The sequence below is a fragment of the Formica exsecta genome, unplaced genomic scaffold (genome assembly GCF_003651465.1).
Source record: "Formica exsecta isolate Colony F162 unplaced genomic scaffold, ASM365146v1 scaffold211, whole genome shotgun sequence".
In the NCBI taxonomy this organism is placed as follows: Eukaryota; Metazoa; Arthropoda; class Insecta; order Hymenoptera; family Formicidae; genus Formica; species Formica exsecta.
This window is the reverse complement of record NW_021849408.1, coordinates 1268231-1292545: the sequence shown is the minus strand read 5'-3', so window position 1 is coordinate 1292545 and position 24315 is coordinate 1268231. Positions and strand designations below refer to the sequence as shown.

General features: G+C 40.9%; 2 protein-coding genes across 5 annotated transcripts in view; both read right to left on the bottom strand.

Annotated features, from left to right (window-relative positions):
* Positions 1-61: 61 nt before the first annotated feature.
* On the bottom strand, positions 62-4739 carry LOC115235158 (serine/threonine-protein kinase 3). Of its 3 annotated transcripts, none has more exons than XM_029806752.1 (10): positions 4477-4739; positions 3891-3971; positions 3634-3814; positions 3333-3560; positions 2933-3251; positions 2733-2866; positions 2492-2654; positions 2309-2400; positions 2029-2226; positions 62-1832 (listed from the first exon to the last, which is right to left on the bottom strand). In XM_029806752.1, the coding sequence occupies exons 1-10, from the start codon at positions 4488-4490 to the stop codon at positions 1653-1655; spliced, it is 1590 nt and encodes a 529-aa protein (XP_029662612.1). In that variant the 5' UTR covers positions 4491-4739; the 3' UTR covers positions 62-1652. The 3 variants fall into 3 exon arrangements, with proteins under 3 accessions (XP_029662612.1, XP_029662613.1, XP_029662615.1); XM_029806753.1 differs by having other exon boundaries at positions 62-1811; positions 4477-4738; XM_029806755.1 differs by lacking the exon at positions 4477-4739 and adding an exon at positions 4133-4375.
* Positions 4740-5458: 719 nt separating this feature from the next.
* LOC115235144 overlaps positions 5459-24315 on the bottom strand; it is a 21218-nt gene continuing 2361 nt past the window's right edge. The window contains exons 1-11 of one of the 2 annotated variants that reach the window (XM_029806730.1): positions 23531-23663; positions 18701-18908; positions 18494-18602; positions 17546-18407; positions 17034-17455; positions 16637-16746; positions 13723-13851; positions 12197-12292; positions 9592-9749; positions 9313-9508; positions 5459-8040 (exon numbers count right to left, since the gene is read on the bottom strand). In XM_029806730.1, the coding sequence (XP_029662590.1) occupies positions 6842-8040; positions 9313-9508; positions 9592-9749; positions 12197-12292; positions 13723-13851; positions 16637-16746; positions 17034-17455; positions 17546-18407; positions 18494-18602; positions 18701-18908; positions 23531-23539 (3498 nt within the window). In that variant the 5' untranslated portion in view covers positions 23540-23663 and the 3' untranslated portion in view covers positions 5459-6841. Of the gene's footprint in view, positions 8041-9312; positions 9509-9591; positions 9750-12196; positions 12293-13722; positions 13852-16636; positions 16747-17033; positions 17468-17545; positions 18408-18493; positions 18603-18700; positions 18909-23530; positions 23664-24315 lie in introns of those variants that run through there. The other variant, XM_029806728.1, reaches the window with a different exon arrangement.

The window sequence follows — 24315 nt, the reverse complement described above, 5'->3', positions numbered from 1 at the left end:
TTCATATTCTGATGCATTGTATATTTGGATCATAAAATGAATATAATAAAATATGATTACGATTTTAACATACATATTAAAAAGATCGAACATATACGAGTATTTAAATTATCTAAAAAAGAATTCGAAAAGATTTTTAATGTGTATATAATACATGTGTTTCATATAAAATAATTTAGAGTATAATGTTGTTTGTGGAGCAATTTAATTATTTTTCGCTTGAAATCTCGTTAGTATTACATGATCAAGATTATGGATAATATATGCCTCAAACTCGGACCTTATTTCGCTGACAATGTGCATATTTTCTATATCAAAAATATGTTGTTATTCTGTCTTATTATCTTCTAGAAAAGAAAATTAAGGTCAGTTCTAGCTATAGTATTTAAGTATAATTCTATTTCCGCGCTACGTGCAAAATAGCCCAACGTCAGCAAGGAATTACTCCACTACAGTTACTTGCCATATATATGTATTAATGGCACATACAAATATATCCGTTTTGCGACTAATAATAAAAAAAATATGCAGTGAATAATTTTAATGCTTTATACTTTATACATATAAAATGATTATTGTAAGGCGTTATACTATACGATTCTAAAAATACCATTATTATTAGAGTGGAATCTGATAAATTTCAGTTTCAACAATTTCCATATTACAATAAACTAAATTAGAGCATACTGGGAATACTTTCTAATACGGAAGACTAATACTAGTAAGTTCCTTTATGATATATTTCATTATAATGCAGCATTATTTTTACCACGGCACTGCATATCACGAAGAATACTATGTTATTTTAGAATTATGTGATCATGTTATGGTGCTTGCAATTCGAAAAATAAATCTGATTATTTAAAAAAAATTGATATAAACTAGAATTAGTATACAAACGAGAAGAGAGAGAGAGAGAGAGAGAGCCTATCTATGGCAGTAGAATAAAAAGTAAATTAAATCTTACAGCCTTGTTTGCTTATTTCAAATTGTCATGATTAGATATATAGGACATTCACATTCAAAATCGTTCAAATGCTTGGGCGTTTAAGTGCATTTCGTGAATGCATTTCACACAAATGATCTTTTTAACGCACTATTCCGAGTAAAATGGCATTGCAGATGACTAGCTAGCATGTGACGATACGATTTTCACATATGTAATATAAAATTTCTTTCTTGATAAAAACGATTGTAATCATGATGCCTTTCTCTTGTAATCCTATTGCATTCTTTTTTATTTTCTAACGACCTTATAAGGGTCTTATAATATTTCTATAAGAATAGGATATATTTAACAGTATAGATATAAACATAATACAAAAATTAAGTATAGTGATTGTTTCTTCACCTAAATCATGTAAAATAATTTACATTGATGACGTGAGGCTATTAGCTATTACTAGCTATAATATCCCAGGTTCATAAAGAAAAGCAACATTGTGATTTGCGAGTAAACAGGAAACATTCAACGATCGCTACATGTTTCTGTCCATTTATGAGGTAAACGTTCACGGAGCGTGAGAACAATGTTCTTCTCTTTAATGAAACCAGGGATGACGCGAATAAAATCTATCCATTTTATACAACTGTACATCCTTTATCTATCCCATTGTTGTCACTTATTTGCATGGAGAAGAAAACCAACTCTGTTAGAAATTCTGTTGACGTTTCCGTTTAGTGTCCATGGCATCGAGAATAGGTTGTCTCTTCGTTTGATACCTTTTTCTTAGCTCATCGATCTCCCGTTCCATTTCTGCATCCAGACTAGCCATTCGTTGCTGCAGTTCCTCGTAGGAGAGAAACTTCAGCTGCAGGATATGGTTGTTTCTCTATATATATATTCAAGTTTTCTTTTTTTATAATGCCTAAAGTGGCATTACTCCATAAAATTTGGTGGAAAGAATGCGATTTAAATCTTATTACAAAATGGAGAAGAATGATTCGTTCTCTTAGGGTTGATTATGTTATCAATAACATATAAATATTAATTATTATATAAATGAAATAGGAAAAAGTTTTACTTACAAACTCGAAATCACGTTCTGAGAAGACGTTTTGGAACTTTGATATGTTGTTATGAGGCTGTTCTGGCACAGGATGAGATATCTGATTCTGTAACTGTAGTTGCAGATGACTTTGAAACCTTTGAGATTCGGTTGGACTTTGAAGCTCCAATCTGTTTGAATTCTCTGAATTTTGTGCTCCCAACATTTGTCCATTACCCTGTGCAATAGTATTATTTGATATTTCTGAGTAATTATGCCTAAATATAGTTTTAAATACATATCAAGTATAAAAAGATTACCTTTCCAATTTCAGGTGCTTCTTTCTTATCAAAATGATCTAAAAATAATGGCCGATATTTCTTGCCGGATTCCACAGAACCAGTATTATGTCCTGAAAGAAACATTAAAATTAGTCGTGTATTATTATTATAAACTGGAATCTCTTTCGATATAATCAAGATTAATAATCAAGAGCTACTAACTCTTCATGGTAGCTTCGGTATCTGTATCGCTATTGATAACCATTGTACCCAAGTCCAATATTGCCGAAACTAAAGTACCCGTGTCTGGAAGATCATGGCTCGGCACTAAAGTCCTACTATCCTCTGGTAATGGTTTCATAGTTCCACTGCAATCGTCCTCATCCTTACAACAGGAATATGTCATTATATATGTATATGTACATATATATTAATTTTGTATAAACTAATCTTAAATAATTACCGAATCTTCCGTCTGATTCTGACTTTTAATCGCCACATTGTTTATGACATGAGCTCTATGCGCGCTTTGCTTCTCTCGTATTTCATGAGCCTCAGCAATCATTTGACTCAAAATACTTGGTTGTTTAGCATTACCTGCAATCACATGTTAATTAATAAGATGTTATAATATAAATTCTATCTCTTTGATCTTTTATTTACCTATGAATTCGTGCTGTAGAAGCTCGGTCGCAGTGGCTCTTTCTTCGGGATTTTTTACAAGGCACCCACTGACAAAGTCGATAAATTCTGGACTCCATTGATCAGGTTCTCTAAAACTAGGTGGTGGCTTAGTCGGAATCATAAATATTGCTCTCATTGGATGTATATCGCCGTATGGCGGCTTGCCCTCGGCCATCTCTAAGGCTGTTATTCCCAGAGACCATATATCAGCCACGCAATCGTAACCGATCTCCTGTATTACTTCTGGTGCCATCCAAAATGGTGTACCAATGACTGTGTTACGTTTAGCCATAGTATCCTGTAAGCATTTAGATTAGAAATTTGATTTCATTATAGATTTCTTCTTTAATTTGATGAAAAATTTCCTCCTGTAACTTACTGTTAATTGACCTGCTACACCAAAATCAGCCAATTTTGCATGGCCTTCATTATTAAGAAGAATATTTCCAGCCTTAATGTCCCTGTGAATTTTCCTTCTCAAGTGAAGATATTCCAATCCTTTCAGAGTATCGCTCAGGATAGTTGCAATTTCATCTTCCTGAAGGGTTTTCTTCCTTAACCTCATGATATCACTAACAGAACCAGCTCCGCAATATTCCATCACAATCTAAATGTTAAAATTATATATTAGCACATTTTTATTCAATCTATTTGAAATAGAATACGATGCACCAATTTACCCATAAATCTGTATTCTTAAAATAACTTCCATAATATTTAACAACATATGGAGAGTCACATTGTTGCATAATTGATATTTCTTTAATAATTTCCTGCAAGTCGGTATCGACAGGTACTTGTTTGATTGCCAGCACCTGCCCACTCTCCTTATGTAATGCTTTGTAAACTGATCCATAAGATCTGTAAAGAAGTACATATTTAGAAATAATAGAAAGATTTATCTTACCCCTTCCATCATAAATATTATTATAATTACCCTTCTCCTAGCTTGCATATAATATCAAACACTTCTTCCGGTTGTCTCGTCAGACTTTCCTCGGATAACTTTTTTAATTCACTAAAAAGAATAATAATAATAATAATAATAATATAATAATATATAGAAATATATTTCTTAGACTTAAATATCACATCTCAGATTCTGCTAGAAGTCGCGGAAGAATTTTTGTTCATTTTACTTTTGAGATTTATTTTTGGCACAAGATTTAACTGAATTACTTGGAGATCTCAGGAATTTAATCCATCCATTAAGTGGACAGTGTGTTTTTTTATTCCGGTTTAGGATTGAAAAAACTTGTTCATAATTTAGCAAGATTATTTCAACATATGAAAGATCTTAAGAAAAGGGTTATTCAAAATGATAAATAATTTTGAATAATCTTCGTTGCAGGTTAACAAAGAGACAAAGAGTTGAGTGGACTGTCACGGATTCGCGACTAATCGTTCGCCGCTAAAAATCCATTGCTGTCGCTGCTATAAATAATCTCTAAAAAGATAATTCGGCACGGAGTACCGGACGGTGCGTCGCCGAAAAAAAACGCAGAGTAAATACAATCGGATACCTCTTAGAAGACATCTTCGCGTCGATGTCAGATCGCGTGGAGATCTTGAATAAAAAAGAAGCACACGCGGTTATTTATAGAAAACGTTAGCAACATAAACGCGGGCGTCAAGTGATTATCATGCCGTGCGCGGGGGTAACATGGCCAATTAAAAATAGAGCCATTACATTTTTGTCAATAAATTAAAGTATAACCGCACAACTGAAATATCGAAAACCTTCGGCCATCATAGATGGTGCGGTCGACGAAGGGTTCGCGAACGCATTAAAATAGCACGCGGCGGCCCTCAGGTCCGTTTTACACCAACGATTTTTTTGAAGAACATCGAACGTAAATATCGCGGAATAAGAAAACTAGACGAAATATATGTACAATTCGCGATTATACCATCAAAATACAATATATATATTCCAAAATTTCAAAAATTATTTTTGTCCTCTAAGATGAATATTTATATAATATTCTTTTTATATATATCTATATTCTCTTTTGTAATAATAACGATTGAAATCATAAAAGATAAAGATACCAATTTTAAATATTAGGAAGAGATGTGAAGGTATAAGAGGACTCGCATAACAAAATCTTTTATTAATGTTCGAACAAAGAGGACATCACAGATGTATAATCAACAAGAGTAATCTAATTAATAATGACATCATGAATCATAACAGTAATTATATTTCCTCTTATTTCGATTTGGATTAAGTGAATCAATCTATTATCACATCGCAATTTAAAATCGCTTTTACGATTTTATGTGTATCTACTTTCTATTCATCAAAAAATCTTGTAAATTCTCGTATTCAAGAGATTTTTCAGAATGATTATCGATACATTTTTGTTAAATCAAATATCGACTCTTGAATGCCAGACAAAATAGCGATTAATATATATAGTCGAGGTATCTCAAGTACGAGTTCTTGGTAATTATAGCAATTGACAAAGACAAACAGAAATCTTTTCAAATTGCTACAATTTATATAGATGATACTTATTTATTCGAGAAGTATATAATACATCGATCTTATCAGCACACAATGAGAAAAGAAAACGTACTTTCTCGTGATGAGTAATACTCGATTTCCGTATTTCCGGCGCTCGCGACGCGTTTCTCTTCTTTACATCTAGACTACTACTCGTCTATGTGTGGAACGGACTGTGAAATTAACACTCTTGTCACAACGTGCTGGTTTGTCGCTAACAGTTTTCACTGTTTTTTTTTTTTTTTTGCGGTATTTGCCATATAATCCGTCCGCAAATTGTATCGCTATACACAGGGGCGCGTTAAAGACAAACGTCATTCGCGATTTCGCGCATTTTTGGCAATAAAATATATTAATCTGCTCAAGTTTGTAAATTAATAAATTTGCAAACGTAATGAAACGGGAAAAAAACAATTATGTGCATTACCCGAAAAAAAAAAAAAAAGATTGACCTACAAGTATGAAATCGGTATGGTTTGCGAACGTGAAATATTTCTCTCTTCTGTCACATGCTCTTATATTTAATTTCTGCAATATTACATGGTCTCTGTACCAAAAAAAGAAGTAGCGCTTATAAAATTCACTCACTTAAATGTAAAGATGTCCAAATAATCGGACTGTAAAATTCTCGAGAGAATCGCAATAAAAATTGTTAGCCGAAATGGCATTAAACTTCCTTTTTCAATGCCTGTTAAAGTTCAAAAAACAAAAAAATTCTACGAGATTTTAAACATCATGAACTTTACAGGGGCGAAGATTGCCCGAAAAGAAGGCACGATTGCCTTGATTGCAGTAAACGAAACAGTTTCGTTGTATATATCAAGAAATCATTACGTAACGGATTTCGAAGATCCTAGTCTTAAATCCAGACAATAAATCGCTGCTTTAAATTGCAAAATATGTCGGGAAGGATGTGAAATGTGTCTTCGTAATTGAAAAACCACGGAAACAATCGTACTAGTCTAGTTTATACAGTCGTAACGTTAAAATACGTCGTGGAATTCATTCTTAAACATCTTACTAACTTATAACATTATACTCCGGAATCAATTGAATTGTTTAATCGCACGGCCCATTTGCTTAAAACGTAAACGCTATTTTCTTCTCGCTCTAATTCGTTATCGGATATTAGTTAGAAAAAAAGAAAAAAAAAAGAAAGAAAGAAAGCGCGGTACCGGCGTTATACAATACAAAACGTAATATATCCGATATAAACGAATGAAAGGGAATGATCACGTGTAACGAAAATGAATAATTCAACTCCACTCTATAGGCAAGAACAAAGATAGCGGCCGTACGATTCGAAACAACTTTGTTACGCGAGAGAAAGGACGCGTAGACAGGTAAGCGTAGCAGGCCGCGAATTGTTCGCTCGAGTGTTACTTGATCGGTTTGCCCCAAGCAAACTGTATTCCCAGACGCGGGATATCGCTACCGGTGGACGACTCGTCTTCGCTGCTGGACGCCGACGTTTCCTCGGAGATCATCGCTTCGCCGCCGGCCTCCTGAGGCCTCTGACCGCCACCGATGCTGCACTCGTCCACTGCGGCCGCAGCGGCCGCCACCGCGGCGGCCACTGCGGGATTCACGGTTGGTGCCGCGGACGATGTGGAAGACGACGAAGATGACGAGGAGCAGGGCGACGATTGGTCCTTCCTAGGACGTCGTCGCGAGACTGGCGTCGAGCTGAATGTCGGCGACCATGCGGCAGCTTCATCCACCGCCGCGGTACGCGTTGAATCGCACGTAGTTGAGACACTCTTCGATCTCGCTCTGGTATCCATGGCGGGTGTTCTGTTCGACAATCTGAGCGACCCTTGCCTAGAAACTGTCGTTGCGCCCTCCGTGGGTCTACCTGCTTTCGTGCTGAGTGAGTCGGATGACGACCCTTTCGATAGATCATCGATTTCCAACGTCCAAGAGACGGAGGCGCCTTTTTCGACCATGAACTTCATCATTGATGACGAGTGAGCGCCGTTTTTTTCGGCCGAGAAACTATGTTCCATCTGTTCCGCGCCCGTGGACCGGGTTAGTCGCGGATTCAATTGATTTGCAAGAACGCTCACCCAGTCATTCTTGTTTCGCAACTTCCATTGTAATTCTTCGTTACGCTGCGACAGCCGTTTATTATGTTTCGAGACTTGATGAATCGATTCGTGAAGCATCTCGTTTTCGTGCGAGACCTGCCGCTCGAAGGACTCCTTCCGTTGAAGCTGGGCCTTCAGATCTTCGCATCTCGCTTCTGCCATATCGAGCCGTATCTGCAACGCATCCTTCTCTTCGATGTCGCGTCTGTAACTGTCGAGTTCAGATCGAAGGGCCGCATTCTCCTGACTTTTCAGCTCCAACACGGATCTTAAAGACTCGATCTCCGCCATTAGCGCGGCGCCTTGATCGTGAACTACGGATCTCCTCATCTCCTCCTTGCGAGCCAGCTCGTTGACCTGCTCGGCGCGTAATTTCGCGATTGTTGCGCGATGTTCCCTTGTGATTTCCTCCAGTCTGACATCGTACTTGCGCCTTTCCTCTTTCAGAGTCTCGACGAGCGCGGCAACTTGTTTCGCCCTATGAGCTTCCACTGGAAAACCAGAATGCTAACTTGAATGTTGTCATTTTTAATTTTGATGTATTACAGTAGTATTGTTAATTATCGTGTTTTATGTCGAAAATTTAATTAATTTCTATTAATAAATGATTATTTTACTACTAGTAGTATATTTTTTCCACTTGCTATTGAGAGAGTACTAATTTGTTACATGGATTTTCGTAAGTTACACACATGTCATCTGCAATTTTTAAATGGCTTTGAAATTACAAATTTTCACGAACAAAAAGTGTGTATCAAGTTTTTCCCAAATACTGTTTCAAGCATTTCACAAATTTCCGCAGTCCAATCGTTTAATGCACGTAACAAAAAAACACATGCTCATATCACTTTGCTAGTCGGCACATTGCACGCTGCATACTGATGTATCATAAATATACTTTTCTTAACGATAGACGTCAATATTACAAGCGTTTTGAGCCGTACAGCAACAATCTAAGAACTTTTAAATTGCACCTCGTGTATTCAATATTGTTTGCATGTTTTTTTCTTTTTTTGTTATATTCTTGTCTCATTTCATTTTTTGAAATGATTTATGTATTTATTTCTTAAACAAATGAAAATTGTCTGCTGTTTAGCATGTCTAATATTAAAAGAATTTTCCTGTTAATAAGTAAATAAATTAAATAATAATAAAAAAGATTTTCTACATTTTTTATTTCAATTTTATAATTTAATATAAATATATTTTGTCGCGGTATCAGCGCTTAAAGTTGAAAAGCTAAAGTATATACAAAGCTAAACGGAGAGCACGCATTGAATCTATAATTAGCAGGCATTGAAACGTTGAACGTTACGTGAGAACTAAATTAAGAACAAAATCCTTTTGCGCAGCGAGTGTTCAAAATATATCTTTTTAACAAAAGAAAAGAGTAGAAAGAAGAGAGGCAGGATTCGGCAGGACTAATCGCAAAGATTCGAGTTACGCGTAGGCACTGCTCAATCGTTCACTTTAATTAACAATTGTTCCACTTTATGCAGGCATGACTCGTGCACCGACATTAGGACGATTATACTCGTTTACACCACGTGAATAACACAGAGAATAATATCTACTGTTGTTAAGTTGATGCTTTATGCACGCTCGAATTTCTGTTTTGCGGCGCAAAACGCCGTGAAGAGTTTTTCTTTTTTTATTCGCGAACATTGCGTCATCGCGTGCTTTCAAAATATATATACGGCCCGCGAAAGATTTTTTAAATCTTTCTAAACGTAAAATAAATAGGTTTGTTGTATTACACTTACACTCGTCGCGAAGCTGGTCCAGATCTTTATTGTGATCCTCCCTCTCTGCTTCGAATCTCTCTTCCATATTGACACATCTCGCGCGTAAACCGTCGACCTCTGAAAGCATGGTCGATCGTTCGTTCTTCATCTTCTCGCAATCGATCTTCAACTTCTCGAAATCCTTCTTCAATTGGGGAGTAGCGAATGCATCCAGCTGAAAGACAGTGCTCCCATTAATTTGCGCAGATTTTTTTTTTATGTCAAGTGACAAACAACGAATATATAATAAACACGTACCTCAAAAGCCAAGTAGTGTACGCTCACCGCAAGCGCCTGCGCAGCCCTTTCGGCGCGAAAATCTTCATAAGGTACGGTGGTTTGCGCGGCCTGATCCCGCGTCTCCGGTGATGTCCTCACCGTATAGTTATTGTGATGAGCCTCCTTAGACTCACGATCTGTAATCAGCGTCGTCATCGGGCATCACCAAATTGATTACGTCCAAAAAACAAAACAAGAAAAAAAAAACAACACGCAAGTTTGTCGGCCAGACTGACCCACCCACTCTGACGTATCAATGAATCGGCCCACGTGCCGCCATCAATCTACATAAGTATCTCGATCGCATGTAATGTACATGGACTTCGCACTTCTGTCCTCTATTGTTCGTGACTTCTCGGGGAGGTCAATGTATAATTCCGAGGACAAGAAATCATTTTTACGTCCGTTTGCTTAAGTCTCGATTTAATCGCACATACAGTTCTGTGTGTATGAGAGTTTGATGAGGAAAAAGTCGATGGAAAACAACTTGGAAAGTCGAAATACTCGTTCTATCTTTGTCCGACTTAATTTCCTGTCAGGACTTTGACAGGTGACACACATACACATATACATAGAGAAATCGCGGCTTATTGAACAAGCGGAACAGCCGTGATTTCGCGGTAGTTTACGTCACATCCTGTTTTACAAGACTCGTAGAACGGATCTCTCTCTTCAAGAATCAAAGCACACGAATATCATCCAAGTTCGTCGTTGAATGAGAAGACATCGCGGGTTAAGGTCAACTGTGTGCAATGCACAGTCCCAATTGCGGAATTGCCAAAAGACGCCTCGGCGACTACGCTCCGTGTCCGTGAATTGTGGCCAAGAAAATTCGCTTCCTATACGTCTCTCCTGGTACCTGATACCCCTTCCATCATGCTTCGCTACGTCAGAAAAACTCAGGTATTTTGGGAACGGATCTACGTAGCACGCATGTCAGCAAATTTATCATTAACTGCGCGACGTAAACAGATTCGGACATTGGTTCAATGATTACGATATCCTTGACGAACGATTATACAATTGGCGAATCCGCGGCATTTGAACGCCGGAACGACGTTTGTCAACCACCTTCAACGATAAGAATAATGTTCGATTCGTCCTCTATTAGATCTCAACGATAAACATTCCGCGCGCAATCTTCTAATCAGTATCGTCATTCGTAACAATCTGCTGGCCGAGTTCGCGCTTCGACTGAATTAGCACGAGCCACGGGCTACCTCAGAGAGCTGTATATGCCTCTCCCACCCCATGTCCCCCGTTCCGCCTTACCGTCTCTTCCTAAACACTCCCCTACCCTACGCAAGGTGGAATCGCCAAGAGATTAAAAAACGCTAAAAGCGTAGATGGACAACGCAATTTTTCCCCACGCGAATTCTTTCTACGAGAAGCAAACCTTCCCGGAAAAGAGGTTTTTCTTGCGAAAAAAAAAACCGTTAGACCTGAGAAAATGACGTTTCTAGTTCTTATGCGTTCCGATGCGCCTAAGGAAAATCTACCTACTTATTGTAGAGAGTTTTCCAGCAAGAAAACAGACACGATGTCACGCAATTGGTTATCAAATAAAAAAATTTTGAAGTCTCAAAAATTCTGCTATTTGACAGTTAATCGTGTGACATTGTCTATATATGTTTCTTGCTGGAAAGCTCCCTTAATTAACGAGCTAAACTGAAGCCCCTGGTTACAATCTTCTCTCTAGCAAAATTCTCGCAATTGTATACTTCCGGCGTCCTTGGAACCGCCGCGCGTCGAATAACTCGGGTTTTCCAATTTGGAATCGACCGCCCTTAGATGGGAGGGAATGAGCGCGTGTTCGTGCTTACTTACGGTCGTCGAGCATCGGCGTGTACGAAACGTCTCTTACGTCAGAATGAATGCTGAACGTGCAAGAACGACGAATGCAATCGCGACGATTATCCCTTCAAATACAACGCGTCCTTTCAAGCTCTACTCTTTACTTCACACAACAGAGATCGTTGAACTCGCATAAACTGCTTTCGCTATATTCCCTATTATTCAGAACGAATACCGGATCTTGATAAGGATCTCTCTCTCTCTTTCTCTCTCCTTTTCTCTTTCGCGGCGATAGATTGGAGTCTAGACTAGGTCAAAGTGCCGGTAAATTTTTGACAAGAAAGGAAAGCACCGAGAGAGGCGCCGGGTAAACAGGTTGTTGAGTTTTTAGTGCCAGGGATTATTGAGTGAAAGCTGTGACTTTCTTCCAAACGACAAGAAGACTCGTACGGACCGATATGCACGCGTGTACGTACATATGTACATACAATAGGTAAGGAACGAGTGATGCATTATTGCACTGGGTAAATTAAATGTACTTGACTGAATATGAGTCTACATGCGTATGTGTGTGTTGTGGAATAATCGTGGGAAGTTTTTAGAAACTAATTGCTGTGTATTAAAGTAACACGGTTAATGGATTATTGAAAAGCACAATGTGTGAATATTAACTTGATTCTGTTGTTTGCAAAATGCAAACAACAGGCGAATGTAACGGAACAACGCCGATCCCTTAATGTATTGTATTTTAATTGGCGGAGGAATTTGCTCGACGAACAATCGTACGTACCTTTTATTGACGGAGTGGAGGATTTCTGTTTTACTGTAGCGTTAGCCGCTAATCTCCTTGTTATCGCCGGCTTTCGCGCTGACGGTGGGCTCTTCTCTGTAAAGAGAATGTGTTGCGTTAACGAGAGCATGTTAAGCACTAACCGGTAGTACTTGCGAGTTCGCGTACCGGCGAGCGTACGAGTACCGTACGGCGAGAACCGTTTTATCGCCTGTGCGAGATAAGGAAAGTTCAAGTATAAATATACCTACATGTATATACAGAATATTCTATATGGATAGTTTACAGATCGTATTACCTGTAAAAAAAAAAATAAGCATCTTTTTCCTTTGGCAAAATTTTCGGAAATGCACCGTTTTCGAGATCTCATTTTTTAAATATGCCAATACGGTGCATTTATTAGTTCTTAATTTTTCGCATAAAAATTTTGGTAATTTTATTATAATTAAGTCTAATATTTACATTTTTTATAATAAAACACTTGAAGAAATTTTATTTGAGCTGACAAAGAAAAGTTGATAAATTCCTTTTTATTGCAACAAAATGTGGTTTACGTCTCTAATATAAACAAAGTTAAATAGAATAATTAATACCTCTGTACACGATGTTAATTTTAGACTTAATTATTAAAAAATTATCGAAATTTTTATACCAAAAAATCATTCACACGAAGGATCAAGAAATAAATGCACTTGTGTCTATGTAAAAAAAAATTAAATCTCGAAATCTCTAAAAAAATATTAAAAGAAATATCTTGGAAACGTTGCATTTCCGGAAAATTTGCTAAAGATGTAATGATTACAAATGGATCTATATAGATTCAGCGCTTTGTAAAAAGTCTACGACATATATACAATTTACCGCGAGTTCAAAATCGATTCACGCACAGCTGGATAAAAATTCAGATCATTCTAATGAATACAATTAACATGCGCGCGGACGGAGAAACAAAATACCGTTAAAACTCCGACCTATGTAAAAAAAGATAGGTCTAAGAAATTAAATCTTTGAATAATTATTTGCACAAATATCTTGAGGCTTTCAATGGCAAATCGCGTCAAATGGTCAAATCCTCTACGAGAATTTCTCCGTTCCGTCTTTATCTTGAGGGAAAGTAGCAAAGCGAGAATATAATCTAAACTGGATTGTCCAGCTGACAGTATAATGACGACCGCACACTGCTCTTTTCCATCGTTTGCTTAATAAGAAAAAGTGAAATTTTCGAAAATATTCTAATGCGTGCTATTTAATACGCAGCTTTAATATTTTATGAATCCGCAAACCGGTAGATGCAGTTACAGTTTGGTCAAGTTAGTCTTAGGGATAAGAGACGGCTCTCTCTTTTCAGCGTGTCGCTCGTCATGGTAGTGGAGCTCTGGCCGGAAATACGCGACGGTGCTCTCGTTCCTCTCCGCTCTCTCCCGTTCCCCCCGCCCCCAATTGATTATTAGGGCGATATTATATACGCACGGATGTAGTTATCTAATAATCTCGAATGTCAATATGTGGCAAGTACATATATTTACCGAGTTCGACCGTCGTCACATCGATGCAGTTCTTTTTCGCGTCGAAACTATTTACACGGACTTGATGATGATTAGTGTGGCCGTTCGAGACGAATCTCCTGGGTGGATTGGTGGACGTCGGCGATCTCTCTGAAAATAACGCGCGATATGAAATTAAATGCGTACTTTCTTCAAGGAAAAACAAGATTGCACAGATTAAATGAATGGCAGAAATAAACGCGACAGATGGTCTTTCTCGATTCAACTACAACGACGCAGGCCGGAAGAATCACCGTTACGCGATCAAATCATTCCCTACTACCTCGTTTGAAGCTGCCTAAGCGCATCTTCATCGAGTCTCGAGCGAAGTCCGTCCTCCTCGGAAGCGAGGATCTGTCCTTCGATCCTTGTTGTCCCATCTTGTCCGTGTATTGTGCGTTGCTTTCTTCACCAATGTTTTCCCATTATAATCCGTAAGTAGAATCGTCCGTATTCCCCGTCGACGAGAATACGACTGGCCTGGCGCGTACCTTCATCCCGTCGTATTTGCTCGTGAATCGAGCGTGAGAATCGCTTCAATGTATATACGATCATCGCCGCCGTCGTGGCGACGTCGTTCTCCAAACCGAGATATACAACGGGCATCTTCCAGATGAGTCGGTCGCGACAGTCGATCGATCGCGACGCTTTCTTTGTCTTCACGACACGACACGAGCTCTTATATCACAGCGGCCCCGCTCGATATATCACGGTATATCTCTCGTGTTATTTTGCTTTGGACATCCGACACCAATCATGATCGGACACCGTATCGCATTTTATGGTATCACGTATCAACACAGCCACTACAATTCCGCGCGATTCGTAAACTACGCGTAAATATCGTTCTGATTGAGATTACTCCCGGTCGTCGAAAGCTCTCGCGCAATCTCGCGTGGGCTCAGCAGCAGCCGCCGATTCCGACGGCGATTGCGTAAGTTCGCGCAGGGCGGATCGAGGGACCGGTAGTCGCCGCGTACCGATACTCGTCGACCTTGCTCGCAACGCACGTGGTCGTTGCTCGGTCGAATACACCTGTCGCCGCCGACGAAGGTGGGGACGAGGCGGACGAAGATAGGAGGACATCCTCTTCGTCGACCTGCGACGAAGATGCACGATGACGAAGGTGCATGGCGAGCCAATGTATAAAGAAAGCACGACGAACTCCTCCGAGAAGAGGCCGGAAATAAACCGCGAATGGCGTTGACCCGTGCAGCTGTCGACGTGGTGTGTGCCGTTAATGCAGGCCTAGATACCGCATACAGGTAGACGATCGGTACGTATCTGCACAGGTAAATTACGGTGCTATGCGATTCAGATGCAGGCAGTGAAACACCGACACGAACATTGCCCTCAAATTGCACGGCACGGCAACGTATAACGGAGATGTCAAATCCCGGTGAGGCGACAGGTGGGGACGACGAGCCGACAAATATACATATAGCGGTCAAAAGCGTAGAGTATATGAATCGTGAAGAATATTAAAACACAGCGAAATATTAAAAATTCGTAAAAGTTTGTAGAAAAAATATTTTCGCGAGTTACATGTCCGCGTATGTAATCGACACGTGTGCACCGTGGCGGTAAAAGGAACGAAGAGAAGGCGACGCGACGGGAAATAGGTCATACATATATCGAGAAGAGGCAAGGCACACAACTCCTCTCTCTCTCTCTCTCTCCTCTTGTACGCACGTACATACACTTGCGTCGAAGGAACGTTCGCATCCGGGGCAACTCCCGGAGGAGAAATGTTGCAACACCTCCTCCTCCTCCTCCTCTCGACGAAACGAGAGGAATCAATGTCCGATTTAGAGCCGCCGCCTGGACGATCGCGCGATATTCACGGTCACTCGATGGCTTATCCACTGGCAACACATCGAGCTGTCATCGGACTATCCGCTTCTCTCACTCTTTTCCTCTCTCCCCCTCCGCATATAGGTCTACGGTCTACGCTATGCGCTGCTACGCATTCTCCGTTGACCTGATTTTCCGAGAGCGAGTGAGAAGTAATAGGTGTGTGTTCCATGAGAAAAAGACCGACGAGCGTAGGCGAGGGGCTAATGCATCAAAGATACATGCGCGCATTTCACATATATATACATATATATATATATATACACACACGATACGATTCAACACGAGATCCGCCGAGGACTACCGACCACCGGATGGATGCGACTGCGGCGAAGCTGCGCGATGCGCGTCGCTCGACGCAGCTTCCTCCTCCGTACAATAGAAGCAAAACGATGCTGCGTTCACCAGTGGCGCCGATAAAAGGGGCAATAAAGTTCCTCTAGGTCTCCTCGACGGCCTTTTACTGCCGCGGGTCGATAAGGAGACCTCGTCTTTCTCTCCGGTAGGTAAAAGCTATACTTAGAGGAACAGGACAGGATCTTTCCTATTTACGTGCATCTCCTCTTTTTCGAGATAAAGTATTTATCCTTACTAGGCCTTATTATGCGTTTTCCAAATAAATTCGAAGATTCTGAGATAATATCGTTTTGTATATCTCAATATGAGATAACGAAATCAATCCTGCGTCAATTTTGCGTTTCTTATTCGTTTTGAATATTGCTTTTAAATTATTTAATCTCGTTTGTACGAAGAATTTGTTACCCAATAACTCGTTGAAAGTGTATCGAAGACCATATGAAATAGCATTGTATCTCTTAAATACAGATACAGATGTTCTAACAAACAGCAATATTATATATAAGTTACACAATGAGAAAACTATGAGATGAAGAAGAAGAGAGAGAATAAGAGAATATCTCTCGTTACTCATATTTATTCAAAGATCTATTTATCATATATAACGATAATTACAAAAGTCATCATCCGTGTGACTCTATATGTTCCGCCAAATTCTTCAAATATGAATATTAATGTTACTTACTTGGTATGTCCTTACTCGGGCCACTGCTGAGATCGCTCATGGAACTACGAACAGAACTTCTAGCCGTTTCCTGCGTCGGTGATTTCATTTCTTGCCAACCGCGCGTTCTCCTAAGATTTGTAAATATAGTTTATGATACAAAGAAGTGTGAGCCGATTTTATAATCATAAATAATGGATCTCGTCAATTTTTTGACGATTATTATTATCAATAGACATCTCGCTGTACTATCTCTCTAATTCTAAACATTACGTATCGTTGCGAACATATTTTGACATGTCATGTACGTACGCGACGACATGCAACGATAATGACATCGTTAAAAGTTAGAAAAACGGCTTACTGATAATATTATCTGCATTATTTGTTATATTGAATAACTTTATTTAAGCCTCACCGTTTGTCCTTATTGTTATTGTTGTTTGCATCGCCGGCCTTCTTCGACGTTGGTCTCGCGGCAGGCGATAAAGTGAGATTTTGCAATACCCTCGATTTTACTTCTTTCCTAGCTGACCTTGTTCTTTGCTCATTTTTACCAGCCTCTATCTTGTTCATCACAGCATCCCAGCGTCCACCCTTCCTAGTCGATCTTTGAGAGCGTCTCGCCTCCTTTTCCGCATCATCTTTCGATGACGACTCGATCATCGCCTTAATCTTCGATACGACATTTCTCTTCGGCATTTTATACTTTTTCAAAGGCACCGAATCAGCCTTGCTTTGTGGTTTGGGCCTAATGTTTTCGTTATTCTCCACTTTCTCAATTACCATAACTTCAGCGGAGGCCGTTGTGTCGTTTATGCTACTTGTTTCGTCCGACGTCTTTACGGGAATCTGCAAGTGTTTTACGTATCAATGACATTTTGAAAACAGAATTTATGCAAAAACTAAATCTCGCACACTTGCACGTACCTGTAAGTAATCCATGATAACATTCGCTGCAACCGGCGTGGGTTGACTCCTCTGGGAAAGCTCAGTATCTCCGGTATCAGGAGTATGATCGTCGTTTTCTTCCGATGCTTGCTCGCCGGGTGCTTGAAGCTTATCCAAATCCGAGTAAATTCCACTAGAATCCATCTCTTCTCCAGTGAAGCTAGGACATACGCGTTCGCCCGGTGCGCAAAACAGCGTGCCGTCAATCACTTGCGCCTTCCTGTCGCCCCGCACAATCTCCTCGTGTGCATCCGCGTCGCTCTCAGTGAAGAAGTCCGAGTCGGTCATCGGGTCTTGGCGGCATGGCGCGGGAAGATTGACCGGCGGCACTGCCATAGATGGTGGATCCGCGCCGCGACTGGCCGGTCTCGAGTTCTCACCGTCTCCCTGATAGCCCGCTTCGAGACTAGTGATGCTCGTGACTGACGTTACAAAGCTTACCGGCACGGTATTACCACCCCTAATCGGCTCCACGGGTTTAGGGTCGAGCGGTAATTCTTCCGGCGAGGGCGTCCTTTCGCTACAGCCCTCTTCGGCGGGTTCCACATCGACTAACGGCCTCGTGGAAGCGGACGCTCGGGTCAATGCTAATTTCGAGCCGGCCGAACCAGTGAGATTCTCACAGGATGGTGTCCTGGAACATTCCAACGCCACTGTGAAATCAGTCATCTGGTCCGGCGTCAGTATACCGAGACTCTCGTCGTGCTCGAAGGAGTTTTGTTTGTTAAGCATCAAATAATGCGGTGTTGCACTCGCATCATTGTAATTGCCCAGGCCCGATTCTACAAGACAGGTGTCGCCGACATCTTCGATCATGCTCAGCTGAGAGTCTTCAAGTAGCCTATCACGAGAGAGAAAGGATACATGAGATGAAGCAATTGATAAAGCTACTATATATATATATTTAAAAATTTGTGATTTATATACCTGAACAAACTACTTTTTTCCTCGCTAAGGTGGACCAATTGTTGCACATCATTCTTGTCGATGTCCCATCCTGGTGATATAGTAAATGTCTGATCTGACGCTGAGTCGGCTGAAATACGGAATTCGTTTCGCACATGTTAGCCATATCAAGTGAAAGTGTATACATCATCGTAATTATTATAAATATAAATTCGCGTGCGCAATTACTTTTGATGTTAGGTGACGATGTGAATCCCGGGAACTTCTCCCGCGGAGTAGGAGATTCGTCCTCGGTGTTAACGAACTGAAAGCATCCCGAGAAGATAGTGGATCGACGACTTCCCGACAAGAGCCTCGACGCCTCGAGTACTCTCGATTTCGGAAAGAACGACGGTCGAGCTGCCCGTGGAACAGGTATTCGGCTCTCCCCTACGTTCTGCAAATAAAAGAGCGCGGGTATGAGTGCGATTTCTTCTTAAGTCACGCAAAGATCGTCCTGATAGGAATGATGGAAAATGAGTGTTTCTCGGTAATTAATAAAATTAATCACTGCTCAATTATACGAGTAGTTCGCGCGTAGTTCACTAATTATTTTTTTTTTTTTTTTTTTTTTTTTTTTTCTTTTCAAGGTCAGTTGATAAATTCAACCCAACGAGCACGATAGTCCGTTGCCCTTGGCCCTCCTCCAAATAATAGCTCCACCCCTCGAAAGATGAATCAGAAACGTCACAGTCGCTTAATTTAATTTTAGTTCGTGACTCTCTTCGTGTTTCTTTCTCTCCCTCTTTCGCGAGTGTCCCTTCTTTGTCCTCTTAAATACAAACGGGCGCCAGTCGCGATTTCGTACGGTTCTTCATCTCGTCACGTAACGAGCATACGTAACACGCTCGACGAGGAACGAATACAATTACGACTATTTGTTAAACTTGTCCTTTTAGAAGGTCTGTATGTGCAATATATATTTCAATGTAGCTTTACAAATAACTCGGTTTAATTGTTTTCCAATGATATATGCGCATTTGTCATAGAAACGAGGCAGAATTGTGTTAGCGTGTCTACGGATAATAACAGGTATATCATCATCGATGCTCTCTCCCCCGATGCGAGAAACGGGACACCTACGTAATCGAGGATACAACGTGTTGAACGTGTGTGGATGAACGTTAGTGCTGAGAACTAGGTTACTGCGAACCGCTACGCGCGGTTGGACTCGTATCCCGACTGTAAATTACCGATCCTTGGATGGATCCTTTCTTCTATTGCCGAAACACGCATGTATTAGAATTTCGTTCGAAATAATCGCGGCGTCTGCGGAAATATGATATGCAGCGACAACAATTTTATTTATCGTAGCGTTCAATCTAATCTCTCCTCAATTTATCTGCGGACGTGATATACATCTTTTTTATGTCGCAATAAAAATTTATATATTAAAAGAAACATTATGCGGGACCAGAACTTGTTTTTATCCGCGAACGTGCGGTATTGATGTTTTTTCCTCTCTGTTGCCGGTGTGTCTCGTTAAAAATCAACAGAAGCCACGCGAAACGATAATGTAATGGGTCAGCAATCATCACGGTCACATTGGCGCGCCTGTCTGTGTGCCTTTCACACATCTCATTCGCGTTATTGAAATTTACATTTTCTTCGCGTAAACACGTGTTTTTAACGCCCAAGTATCTAAGTAACGGGTACACCAGAAGATGTCACAAAGACGCGCTGTCGTAGCGATAAAATGCCAAGGTGAAAAAAAAAAAAAACAGAAAAAAAAACGGCGAATCAGCGAGCCGAATCGTACACGATTCCCGATCATTGATTGCCGTGAAAAGAAGGGAGAACGCGAGTCGAAAATTGAGAAATGACGAATAAATTTTGCATGTCGAGCGAGCGAGACCGGCTATCGCGACGACGGATATCGAGAGCATCGGTTTATCCTCAAGAGCCTTAATTCCCGCCAATTTGTGCAGACACGCGTCCGACAGTCATGCTTTGTTACTTTTCCAAGACGTGAAAACCGCTCGTCCGCTTTAACTGCATCCGAGGCGCTTCTCTCTCTCTCTCTCTCTCTTGGATGAATTATATAAAGACAATTTTAACAGCCTTCTCGCACGAGTCTCATTCAAGAGCGTTGAATCTCTGGGTGTTCTCGAGAGTGTCGGCGATATCTCTTCCCCTTTCTCGCCTAAGGGCGGATCGGAGGTAGAGACAGAATAATGATAATTTATGGTTTTCATCAGTAATACCGGTTTCAACTTCAGGTATATAAAGATCGCTGGGACGGTATATTATACTGCGGAATTTTTCTCCCATTGCGTCCTGCAATTTTACTCGATTCATACATTATGCAATTAAGTTAATGCGCGTGACAACACAAGATGACTTGTGTAACGGGCTATTGACGGTGTAGTTGCTCGCGCGGCGCGATTGATTATAATCTCAATAAAATAATACATTCCATGGCACGCGTTCGCGATCGATCGCTGACTTTTCGACACACTGTCTACGATAAGATTAAAATTATCACGAATAGAAAGTATCTCCAACGCATCTTTTGTGTTGTCTATTTTAAAGACAATAAAGTTACATTTATTTATTTATTTATTTAGAGAGAGAGATTGCGCATCCACACACATGCTACTTCCAATTAATATTGATATTAATAACGTCACTTATCTACTTTTATTGCATCAGAGACATTAGGTTAAACCGTTATCAATGTCAATGTGTCAATAGTTTGCGGAACGATATAAACATTACAGCCAGTTGTATGATCCAATCGATGTAAAACGTGGCAAAATTTATACACCTCGTCGAGTCTCACTTTGAACTGCACGGAAATATCAAAGTGTATAACCTTCGTAGATAAGCTATCGCAAACATTGTTGTTAACATTCTTCGAATGTCTGTTTTTCACGAGTCTGGGATCGATAAGCATCCGTAGATTAAAGTTACCGATTATTTGGATTCTACAGATGTACTCGTAAACATATTCCTTAACACGCTATAATTAATTTCAATAGACCCCATTGACACAATCTTCCTTAACGAGAGTCGTAAATTGTCATACGCGGTATATATATGAGAGACGGTTCACTTTTTCACTTGATATCAGCGTGTTTTCATCGAGTAAAAAATACATAGCGAGTTGCGTGCAAAATAGAAAATAAAAAGAACAACAAACGTACCCCGTGTTATCAGCATTTCTCACACGACACCGACTTGGCTCGCAAACTTTCCACACACAGCGTCACAGATTCCCCGATGGAAAAAAAAATAGGAGGGGAAAATAAAGAGACAAAGAGAGAGAGAGGATTCTCACAACGTAAGCTCGTAAAGCACGGAGGATCGATAACGACTAACGACAGGCGGGTCGCGATCGTGTTGCGGCCGACGCGGCGTGTACGACAATAAAACATTCCGGATCCGCTTCGCGATCCCCGGTTACACCTGCTTGTGTTCCTCTACCACCACCACCGCCGCCACCGCCACCGCAACCGCCAGGCGCGTAACCGCGGCCTCATCGTGAACGACCGTCCGTCCGTCCTGTCCGAGAGAGGATTCTCACAACGTAAGCTCGTAAAGCACGGAGGATCGATAACGACTAACGACAGGCGGGTCGCGATCGTGTTGCGGCCGACGCGGCGTGTACGACAATAAAACATTCCGGATCCGCTTCGCGATCCCCGGTTACACCTGCTTGTGTTCCTCTACCACCACCACCACCGCCGCCACCGCCACCGCCACCGCCAGGCGCGTAACCGCGGCCTCATCGTGAACGACCGTCCGTCCGTCCTGTCCATCGCGCATCGAGCGGGAGCGAGCGAACATACGCACTGGCAACTGGCGTGTCGGCGATGACGATGACGACGATTACTCTATTCCGTCTCGGAACATGCGGCCTCCCTGCATTCACCAAGCCGTAAATCCGTTGCGTACGCGACGAGCGTGTATAAACTGAATAAATGTCTGAAACTCGATATTTTGTATTGCAAATGCGTTCTGCGTAGCTCTTGGTCTCTCGGATTATCTATATTATATTCTTTTTCCACTTGCTAAAATAATTCCAAATTGCTCCTCCTGATATTTAATATTTTATTCCTATTCCTAATATTTTCTCTATTGTGCGCAGGGTCTAGTGACATAAAAAATAAAAAATAAAGTGACAAATTGAGGCTCGCTTATGTTGCTCGATATTGTTTTGCTTTGGATTTATTGAATTCAAAGATTAGGTTTTGTTAAAGCCTCTTGTGTTACTTGTCATTCGATATTTATAACGCATATGTATTTGATATACGATTGGAAGATTGTTAGTACCGTGCGTATTCGCGCGTGTAGAAAATGGAACACTGGGAAATTTGCCAATGTCCAGATTATCTATCCGCGTCTGCGCCGTCGAAGTTTGGAGCGTGTTGCTCTTAAATTATGTAAAAGTAGCATCATACTTTGCTCGCGTGCATGCGACCCAACTGTAGATCATTTCGTAATATCATCGTTTGCTGTTTCCTTTTCCTCCCGAAGCTATAGGAACATCAGATTATACAATATATACGGTGGATCGGTAATATTGATACGCGCCACATCTTAATCGTGTCGAAATCAAATGATCACCCTACATATAACTAATGTATTAAAGAAGCCTAATCGTACAAAAATTAATTTAAAAAAAATTACAGAATAAATCGCGCGTCGTTCTCTCGACAACAGCTGTCTATAATTCAACAGAATGCAAAAATATAAATGCAAATAAAAAAATCACAAATAAATATTATTCTCGTTTACATAATTCTTATTATTAGTTTTCCTTCACTCTCTTTCTCTCTCGTGCAAATTCTTGCCTTTCCTCTTTCAACTCTTCGCGTTAACACGAGTTACGAAATATCCTATTGCTAACACTTACAGTTATTTGCTCGACATCCTGCCGGTTATTGACTTTAACCGTTATTGACAGACAAACCGAACAACGTATCTCGATTCGACGCGCAACGTCGTCGTCACCGACGCGCGAATGCGCGTACACGTATCCCCGATGTCCTCCCTTTTCATTCCGGGATGACTTACCTTAGCCATATCGTGGGTGGGACCGCGGCGATTCGGCACTCGACACTTCTCCCTCGCGGTACCCGGACGCGTGTTCCTCGTTCGTGGATAAGGGCGTCCCGCCGAGTCGCATGTCCTCGTCACGGATCTAGTTTTCCCGGCCGCGATTACGCGAATAAGCCGATTTTCTCGGCCCTCGGTCAAGACCCCACGAATCTCCGTCGTTCCTCGACGTCGGCGTCGTCGACGACAATGTTATTGATCGACGCCGCGCGGAGGCGTCGCTGTCCGTCGCTGTATCGCGGCGGTCGACGGGGAGGAAGAACGGATGGGAGGGGAAGGGGGAGAGGAGGTTTGGCGGTGGAATCACCATCGAAATATTCTCGCCGATGTTCGGGGCAGCGAGAGGGGGAGGGGAAAATCGCACCCTCGAATTGAGACGCGCTATTGTATATATGCCGCGAGATTATTACGCACGGCGTATATCGCTTCGCGACTGAGGATTCTCCCTCGAACATTCTCCCCGACACGCCGGTACCTGTATCAAAATACAGAATGATGCGCGAAAACATCAGCTCTTGACGTCAACGATTTTTTTCAATGTCAACACGCGCGAAAAAGAATAACAAATAAATACTTGCCATGAGACAAACGGAGAAATCTCCCCACAAGCGATCCTTGAAATGTAATAGTATATTGAAGTAATAACGAAGTAACTGGTATCGCAAATATATAATAATATAAAGAAGGAAGAAAATGTCCTTTCGAACTTACGTTTTCGCAGTTTCGAAATCGCGCCCCGTCAC